Source organism: Mus caroli, chromosome 4 (genome assembly GCF_900094665.2).
Source record: "Mus caroli chromosome 4, CAROLI_EIJ_v1.1, whole genome shotgun sequence".
Classification (NCBI taxonomy): domain Eukaryota; kingdom Metazoa; phylum Chordata; class Mammalia; order Rodentia; family Muridae; genus Mus; species Mus caroli.
In genome coordinates this window covers 13,499,563-13,510,104 of record NC_034573.1, presented here as the reverse complement: position 1 = coordinate 13,510,104, position 10,542 = coordinate 13,499,563, and the positions used below count along the sequence as shown (strand labels likewise).

At 34.9% G+C, this 10,542-nt stretch overlaps 1 protein-coding gene across 2 annotated transcripts in view; it reads right to left on the bottom strand.

Annotated features, from left to right (window-relative positions):
- Positions 1 to 10,542, bottom strand: part of Mmp16 (matrix metallopeptidase 16) — a 251,243-nt gene that overhangs the window by 129,665 nt on the left and 111,036 nt on the right. For both annotated transcript variants that reach the window (XM_029476386.1, XM_021160140.2), the window contains one exon: positions 6,882 to 7,030. In XM_029476386.1, coding sequence (XP_029332246.1) covers positions 6,882 to 7,030 — 149 coding nt within the window. The remainder of the gene's footprint in view (positions 1 to 6,881; positions 7,031 to 10,542) is intronic.

Genomic DNA, 10,542 nt, shown 5'->3' with positions numbered 1-10,542 from the left:
TATATATATATATATATATATATATATATATATATATATATATATATATAGTAGAGTTGATTTTAGAAATGGAGCCTGTGAATATTCATGATTTAACTGGGTACTTTCATGTACACTAAAAATATGGTCCCTGGAGGGAAGGCTAAAGGAGGTTTGTGAGTTCAAGACCCAACAGGTCACCATCATTCTAGCACACATAAAGAAATACAGCATTTGTCTCTAAATATATTCATTTATTCTTAGTACACTATCCTATTGCTTTTACTGTCATCTCTTTTTTTTAACTGACATTATATAAAACTGATGCATGTTCATTATAGAATGACCTCAAATTAAAACAAACAAAAAACTTATGTTTTTGAAAGTGAGTTAACGTTTTAGAACCAACTTGCTTAAATCAGCTATTCTTACACTATACATATATGAGAATAACAAAAGGCACCAATGACATTACTGTCTTTTCAAGAAAGATAACACTTTTAAAGCAAGCATTTACAATTTCTGCATTATTATTATTATTAGTAGTAGTAGTAGTTGTATACTTATAGAAATGTGGACATCACAATATCCTCAGTTATCAGACATAACTAATCTCAGTCTAGTCTAAATATCTTGGTTATAAGGAAAATCATCCCCTTTTCAAGTCAATTACATAGATTCCAAACTACTAACTCCCTGGAGGCCACCCTCCATTTCAGGATTAAATGCAGCAGAAATGAAAGTCCTCTTCAGTCAGCATGATGTCTGGTCTTATGTTCAGGAGAGTATCTTTCAACTCAGTGATAGCTCTAGTTCTTTGTTAATATATATTACAGCAGCTATTTGTTTGCACATATTTCATAAGTAATGACCAGCTCAGAAATATAATGTTTGTACATGAGTAGGTAATTTAACTATTCTCCACACACAACAGTGCCCACTAAAGTTAGTAAGATTTGCTTTTAGAGTTAGATCATGCTGGTGAACACTAGTCAACACTCTGTTACTGTGCTCTTGAGAAAGGATTTTCAATGCTGCTGGGGCTACTCTCAGAATCTTCAGCCCAAGCAACCTTGTAGTTTCAACTTTTCAAAGTCTGTGATTATGGTTGTGCACAGGCAGCTGCTGCTCAACACAGGTGTGGTTTATGTATCTCGTGACACAGCAGAGCTGCTGCAAGAAACAGCCCTGGAAGGGGATGGAAGAGAGACCAGCTCTCAGAGATGTAATTGGATACCACATTGGTACCTACATTTACTAAAAGAAAATTTGCTTTCAAAAACATATATTGCAAGAGTTTAGACATGCTTTCATCATCCATAAATCCCAAATTTTATTTAAGAGGAAGCAGTATCATGCAGCTTAGATCTGTCCCAGATTTTTCTAGGAATGCTTAAAAATGTTTTTTAATTTCTTCACACATTCACAGGCTGCATCTGTACAGAAGGACCAGAACCACCAGGTATACAGAGAGTGTTTAAACAAATTTACACATGGCTCAAACATTGAGAGCTTAGGTTTTTCTCTACCAGCCTGTCAACTGCTTGCCTGGACACATGTACAGCCCACAAGACAAAGTGCAAAAGGAAGAAACTGAAGTGCAAAGGGCAGAGAAGAATGTATTAGTCACCGCAGTCCTCAAAAAGAAAAGTTCAGCTCTTGTCTAATCTTATTAATGTGTTGCCTTCAGATGAGTCTAAGCCCTTTGTTTTAGCTACCAGCTTTGGCAGCTAACAAAGTGAAGTCAGACCCATCCACTATTACAATACTGTGTGAAAGCCAGAAGCATATGTAAGACAGTAAAAAGCAAAATAAAATAAATAACTAAGATAGCATCTTTTTTTTTCTAAATTGAAAAGTATTAGCATTATTGTATTATCTTGACATCTGGAAAAAAGAAGAATAATGCAGACTACTGATGTGTGCATAAAATATAATGGTTCACGGAATATCTCATTAATCATTCCAATTAACAAATTGCGATTTTAAATACTACTACAATTTCCTAGCACATTTTTGGAAATTCTAGTTCAATTTAAAACAGTTTAAATTTAAAAATCAACATTTTTTTGATTTTTTTGGCATTATGTAGATTATCTAAACTCTTCAAACACGCGCGAGCACGCACACACACACACACGCATACATTTATGCACACACACATATTAGTTCACACATATTGCCATATATACAAAAGTAGACAGAATTCCAAAGTAAATATTAACTACTGTAAGAAATAGCCCTCTCCTCAAGCATTATTCATGATACACTACCATGTGCACATTAAACAAGACAACCCCAATTACATTTAAATTAGAAAGAAAAGAAAACAAAACAAAACAAAATAACCCAAAACACCAGGCATGCCCTACATAAAGAGCTTTCTATTTCTCAACTTGATAAATTATATTTTTATACCTACTACATTATTTTCTATTCATCAAGGAATTTAAGCAAGCTTAGTGAAATGAATTAGTTAACCCATTCAGAGCTTAAAAGAGGAACTTGCAGTAGGATGTGTGAGTTCACAGAGAATGTGGCTACCTAACAGGTAGGAGGCAGACTGGAGCCTAAAGGAACGCAATCTCAAGTGAACACGCGGACATGAAGATACAATAATGAAGTGAATATGATCATGATTTATATGAATTTAAAAAAAAAACACCATGAATAATCTAAGTTTAACCTTTATTGATTGCCTCTCAAATGACAAAAAAGGTAGTGTTTTAGTAAGACTGTAACTGTAGGACCTATTTTGTTCTTATGTTATTTTGAGATAGGTTCTATCAAGCGTAGGATGGTTTAAAACACTTATGTGGGTGCTGAACCTGAATACACATCATCATTATTGAGTGTGGTGATGTGAATGAGAATGGCTTCCATAGCTCATGTTTGCAATGCCTGGTCTGAAGGGGTGGAGGAACACTTTGTGAAGTATGTAGAAGGTGGAATTTTGGGAGGAGTTGGTATCCCTGGGGATGGCCATCAAGGTTTCAAAAGCCCAGGGCATTCCCAGTTATCTTTCTACTTCTTGGTGTGTCTTAGGATACAAGGTCTCAGATCCATCTCCAGGGAAATTCTCCATGCCTGCTGCCGAGCCCTTTGCTATGGCTGTCACAGACTGAGCATCTGAAACTGAAGACCCAGTCAATTCTTTCTTCTATTAGTTGCCTGAATCACAGGACTTTTTTTTTTTTTAATTGAAAATTAACTAAGGCAGCAGCAGGCTTTTCTTTTCTGTCTTTCTTTCTTCCTTTTTTTTTGTTTTTTTTTGTTTTTGTTTTTGTTTTTGTTTTTGTTTGTTTGTTTGTTTTGTTTTTGAGACATGGTTTCTCTGTGTAGCCCTGGCTGTCCTGGAACTCACTTTGTAGACCAGGCTGGCCTTGAACTCAGAAATCTGCCTGCCTCTGCCTCCCAAGTGCTGGGATTAAAGCAGCAGGCATTTTTAACTGCTGCTCAGCCTGTGGTTTGGCTTATTATTTGTTGTTGTTGTTGTTCTTTGACAAGGTTTCCCTTTCTGAAATGTGCAGGAGACTCACTGTGTCTGCCAAACTGGCCTCAGACTTGTGTCAGGCAGACGTGCTTCTGCATCATATGTGGTGACTTACAGGTATGGATCATTATTCCCATGGATTTCATACTTTATAATCTATATAAAGTAGTAAATTGCTGTTTTGGTATGATTATCACTATTTACTCATATGAATTAAACAAGCAGAGGAAAATGCTTTTATAGCAGGTTTAGAAGCCTAATAAATTATAGAAGGGGTAATGATGCTTCTTTAATTTCATCTGGAACTAATAAAATGTCAGGTTCCTACTGTTAAAGGCAAAGATGCTTGTTAATTTAAACAATAAAAAATAAATATATTATTAAAATTCAGTAAGAAAAGGTTGTTTTTAAAAAGTCACAGAAGCATAAAAGCAAATAAACAGAAAGCAAGCAGAAAGACTTATTTGGTGTTAATCTAAGGACTGCCAATGTAGCTGTTCTTAATCTCCAGTTCTGTATTACAGAGAAAGGCTACATATCACCTATGGACTAACTAGCTCATTTCTCTTGGTGTGGAACTTACTCACTGATTACCTGTCGAACATTCATATTTCCTTGTAGGTGTCTACAGTTTTTAGACCTTCCTGCCTTACCAAAAAAAAAAAAAAAAAAAAATCTCTTTTCACAAAATAGGGACCTTCAAAGCTCTGTCTTTCTGTCTTTCTCTAGATGCATTAGGATCAATTCATCTTTTTTTTTTTTTTTAAGACAGAGTTTCTCTGTGTAGCCCTGGCTGGCCTTGAACTCAGAAATCCACCGGCCTCTGCCTCCCGAGTGCTGGGATTAAAGGCGTGCACCACCACACCTGGCTTCAATTCATCCTCTTAATGACCAGTTTCTTACAACTGGGAGAAGCAGATGAGCACTCTACTATCTCAATTCTTTAAATGCCATATCATACTTCTTATTTACATGTGTGTGGGAGAGAGAGACAGACGGGAGGGTTGATACTCTCTGTATCTGCTTTAATGAAGAAATCTGACTCTCCGGGGCTGATTTTTAGGTGGTTGTGAATTCTTGATGTGTAGGAACCTGAATTCAGGTCTTTTACACTGCCATAAACACTCTCAACATTGAACCTCTGTCCAGCCCCTAAAAGATTTGTTTTATCCTTCTTAGCTTCCATATCTAGTGAGAGGTAAATACTTCATTTTTCTTTGGCATTAGGATATCCAAAATGTAACTTGTTTTCCATTTCCCCAATTTACTTGCACTTTAAAAATGTTGTCTTTGAAGCTCCAAGGAAATGAAACAGAAGCTAACGATTCTACATCTGGGAACCAGAAAAATGTCAAGAGCAGTATACTGGTGAGATGAAGAGTGGGGCTTAGGTGCAATAATACTGGGTAAGAACCAGAATCAAAGCCCAAGACTAAGCTTGTCCTTATTAGCAAAGCCTATGTTTATTTATGAAGATGGATACTTATAGTTAAGAAATGTCTAATGTCTCTCTATGAAAAGATAATGACAATGACCAGAGGTGTTTGGGTGTGAGATTTTGAAATTCAATTCCCAATATGGATATGAGATTTCTAATTGTTGCAGAATGCAGTTAATTTATTCTTGACTTTTGTTTTCCAAGGTCTGAACAAGTAATTTTTTATACATCTAGTCTATTAAAATCATTAAGGGACTTAAGACCTTGCTTTTAAAAACTAATTTGAAGTTTAATTTTAAAGACTAAATCATATGTGCTCCTGTCTAGGTGATATAGTAATACTATGACTAACAACCTCATGTAAGAATTAGAAAGGGACATAGAATTTCAGTATTAAAGGTACAATTAGGATGAAAAGTCAGAATTTTGTCATGATATTTCATTTCTAAAAAGAAAAATGAATGATATTTAGTGACCTATCTAGCAAGCTAACCTCCCCAAGTTTAATACCAAAAGGTCTGTGTTCAGAAATTCCCTTATACTTTATTTGGCCTTTGATATTCAGGTTTGTGTGTGTGTGTATATATATATATATATATATATATATATATATATATATATATTGTGTTGTGAGGATGGAAAGAAAATAGTATTTTTGTCTATTGTGAAGGGTAATGTATAATCAACAAATAACAGAGATATATTAACTTAGTGAGCATCTAGAGTTCTAAGAAAGCCAGGCATGGTGACGCATGCCTTTAATCCCAGCACTTGGGAGGCAGAGGCAGGCAGATTTCTGAGTTCAGCCTGGTCTACAAAGTGAGTTCCAGGAAAGCCAGGGGTACCCAGAGAAACCCTGTCTCTAAAAACAAAAACAAAAAAGATGCATTTACTTTGAGTTTTGATCATATTTTCTGAGTTCAAGGCCAACCTGGTCTCACTTTGTAAAGTGAGTTCCAGGACAGCCTGTGCTATATAGAGAAACCCTGTCTCAAAGGACAAACAAACAAAAAAAGATTTCTAAGAATACAAATGACATTTGCCTTCCTCTACAGGGAAACAATTTGTCCCTCATAGTCTAGAACCAAAAGTAATTCTCGCCCAGTTTGTACAACCTACTAGGGGATTGTGATGAAAATAATATGCTATTACATACTTGTATACTTGTGAATACATAAAGCTACATTATTAGTCTTTCATGAAGTATTTACTTGAATCACTTGTTGAAGCTATTGGGAATAATGGATAAAACAATCAGTAAATTAACAAATACAAGGAATAAACAAGCTCTTTGTCACTGAGAAATTTAAAGTAGGAAACTTCAAATGCAAATAGTACTTCTTCCATTTAGAGAACTTTCACGATTGGGTAATTAGCAAACTAGAAATAGTCATTTTCTGAATCTTCCTATCCAGTTCAACATAAAACATTATTTATACTAATTCCACTTGCATAACATCCAATGTGAAGTTGATATCATGATATCACCTTGCAGAGATGTGATCAGCAGACTCTCACAAACTACACAAAGCAGCTATCAGCCACTGCCACTCAATAGAGCATCTTAAAAAGGTGCATTGCCAGGCATGGTGGTGCACGCCTTTAATCCCAGCACTCGGGAGGCAGAGGCAGGCAGATTTCGGAGTGCAAGGCCAGCCTGGTACAATGTGAGTTCCAGGACAGACAGCGCTACAAAGAGAAACCCTGTCTCAAAATACAAAAACAAAAAAAGATACATTTATTTTGAGTTTTGATCATATTTTCTTTCTTGTTTCAAAATGTGTTCTTGAAACCATGAGAAGAAACCTGACCTTGTATATTATATGTATGTGAACCAACAGAAGATGTTGAAAATTAGAATAGATCATGAAATACAATACCCCAATAGTGGTTGTTGACATCTGTGTAGGTTTTGAGGTTTCACTGGACTCAAAGAATAATGACAGAAAGAATTTAGAGGACATTACTTACTCGATTGTGTTTCTGTCCACTTTTCCTGTCATGTTAATGCCATAGAACTGCTGCATGGCAGCGAGAGCTGACTGCATGGTCTCTGCAGAGCGCAGCACTGACATTCTGGGGTCAGTCGGTGGAAGGTAGCCGTATTTTTGTAACCAGACCTGTAATCACAAGTACAGTTTTTTTAGATCAACTTTACAATTGAACATTAATGTTCTGGAAATCAGCTTATACCTACAGTGTGAATTTATTTGATATCCTTGTACCATATACATGAGCTTTTATTTATATTTTACTTTCAGTAGTAGCTATCATTATTTACACAATATTTATAAATGTGAATTAGTAAAAATTGTGATTAATCACTACATAGAAGTTTATCATGCTTAATACTACATAAATATATAAATAAGATTCCATGTGTTCTCCAGGAATCCAGCTACAAAATCATACTTTGTAGTAAGTAGTCTATGAAGATGCCATTACTGGGAGACATAAAAATTGTGTGCAATATTAATCTACAGAACTTTTCAACTGGCAATTGAATAGTGTTACAGCTGGTATGGAGAACTTTACGGATGAATCATGATATACATGATATTACATATAGTGTTCATGTAAACATTTTACACAACTGTAGCTGGATATTCTCAGGAATGTGCTACATTTTCATATGAAATATAATCATTATTCAGGGTAGTTCATAATGAAACATATACAATATCCAATTGTCTCATTGTGTTTATGTTTAGTTCTCAATTTAAAGGTAACATCATTCTAATCTTCACCCTAGTGAAAAGACTTAGAACGAAAGTATTAACCTGGAACAAAATTCTTCTTCTTGATTGGTGCAACAATTAAGAACCATTTATAGTCACAGGAAAAGAAAAAGAAAAAGAAGGAGAAAACAAAACAAAACGCAGGGCATTGGAGAAAAAAAAAACTCATCAACCCCAACACACACACACACACACACACACACACACACACACACAAACACACATACACACACACACAGAACTGCAACCATTACCTATGAGCACTCGCCTACTTCACCACAGCCCATTCATTCATTGCTTGTGCCCATCTGAAACCAAACATGCTCTTTGTTTTGTTATCTCAGTCTTCCCAGGGCTTGCAACTTTTCTTTACCATCAGAGAACTCCTTGACAAATTGCTAAGTCTCATATAATTGCATAAGTAATTAAAGGCACTCAGCTGTGAACGTTTGTCTCCCTAACTTTGTCTAGTTACACTGTAAGTGATACTATGGAAAGACAGTAGTTCTAAAATAACTGTCATTGTATAAGTTAAAAACCATAGCCCAGGACTTTTACATTCCAAGTGAAGATAACTGGCAAATATAGAAATTAAATTTCATAAAAAGTATATTAAATATGCCAGATTTAAAATGTGAAAATCAATTTTTTTATGGATTCCCTAAAATTCACATTCATAAAAGAACAGTCTCCATCATGAGCTTGACAAATGCTATTTAAAGATGAGTGCTTCACCGCTGTCAAGGAGGTGACCGGTGAAAGTCAATCTCAGCAAGCTGCCTCCTAAATGATAAAAGTGTGTCAAGATGCTCCTCGCCTAATCTGTGATGAACAGGCTGCCAGGGAACACAACCCAGTCACCTATTTGGGAGTGGTGCAATCTGAGAAAGATTCAATATATTCTGAATGGAGTAGTCAGTCAATAATATTATATAGTATGAAATTCAGTATTTTCATTTAATAGCTCAAAAATAAGTAGTCCTTAATAATATACATGAACAATTTTTTTTTGGCTCAGTAACTTTTCTATAGTACCGCGTGCATGTCTTATGTGCTACATTCTAGGAATCAGATTGTTGCTAGGTTACTCTTGGTGCTAAGCTACTGACTATTAAGTTTATAACAACAGCAAAGAGAAAGCCATTTATATGAAAACCTATGATTTATATACAAATAGAAAAATATGTAAATATAAAGTACATAATGAAAAGTATCTAAAAAATGTACATTTGGATTATGAGTTAGTCTTCCAGAAGAAGTGGAATTTTACATTATTTTAAAAAATATATAAAAAGAAGTTTTATTTTCCTTCAGTTTTTCTCTTACATTTTGCTGTTATGCATGAAAAGCTGCTTTGCCCATTGAGTGAGAAGTGGGTAGTTCTTTTTAATTATAAAACAGCATGCAATCTATGAGCCTTTGCATTTACATTTAAAGTTTACTTTGACTGATATATCAGTATTATGATTTTGCCAGAAGAGTAGGAAATATTCTATGAAATTTTTAAAAAGTTTTTAAAATGTCTACAAAGAGATATTTGAAGGTCCATCTTACCTCTTGTTACTAGTATCCATTTCTAATAATAAGTATCTACTATTGTATCTTTTTGCACTAATCTGACATATTTGCCTAGAGGTGTATACACACACACACACATACACACACACACACACACAAACATGCAGTACACATTACATTTAACAGCCTGCAACACACACATCCATCTTCAAACACTGCTACTAGAAATGTATTCCTCTTTTTTAACTTAGATTTCATCTCCTACCCCTCCTATATTACTGGCAACACCAGATTGTCTCCTGAGATATATTTTGTGCCTTGAAATATTTTCAGTGCACATTCAGTGCTCAAATGCACATTATGGGTACTTAGGGAATATGTTCTTCAAGTGTGCATTTGAGGACAACACAAGGTTGAAGTCAAAGTATATAAAACTCACAGTAAAGTCTGTGCTCAGTAAGTCATATAATTTATGCCTTTTACTACTGAAATTATGTCTGTTCAAGTTGATACTTGCCTTAAAATAAGATAAGAGTAAAACATAGGACTCTTTTAAAGAGCCTTCAGGGAAAAAAATTACAAAATGTTGGAAATCACCCACATCTTAAAACAAGTGGAATGTAAAATATTTGCAAAACTAGGCTTTGGTGACAGTTATTGTTATGTTTCATTTATTTTACTTTACTGTTGTCATTAAATAAAGTCAATTTAAGACCATGAAAACATGAAAAGTAGGAAGGTTGTTCAAGGAAAAATTGACCTGCCTACCACCCAGTAAGTCCAGTCATTGCCACTAGAACAACCATAGGACTGAAAAGAATCTGTGACCTCCCTTTCAGTGCATTAACTGTGTTATACTTTATCCATGTGTGTTCTACCTTTCAGATACTGCATGTTTTCTACATTTAGTGGCTTATCTTATTGGAAGCACACCAGAATGACTCTCTCTGCTGAATGGGATCTATCAAAAATAACTTCTGTACCTGTTGTCATCTCTCACTTCTTCCTTCCTCTTTCTCTCTCCTCTCATGGCTCAGGTGATGACAACTCTAATCTCTGCCCAGTGTTCCTGCTTCTGACTATGTTCTCCCTTTTTTCCACAATAAACTTTCTCCTTCACCATACCTAAGAGCAGTCATATCCTTCCTTTCCTTTTTATTTATTTTTTTATTCACTTTATGCTTAGTCTAGCAATATATGCTAATGAAATGTGATTTCTCTTATTGTTGCAAGATAACGAATCTCTTATTGCTTCTGTAAAAAGCAAGAAATCCAAATAACAGATGCCAGAACAATTAAAAACATTTCTTCTAATAGGTTATAATAATAAGAAATCAAATAGCGATGGTTCTGAATATTTGTAAGTTGTTCACACC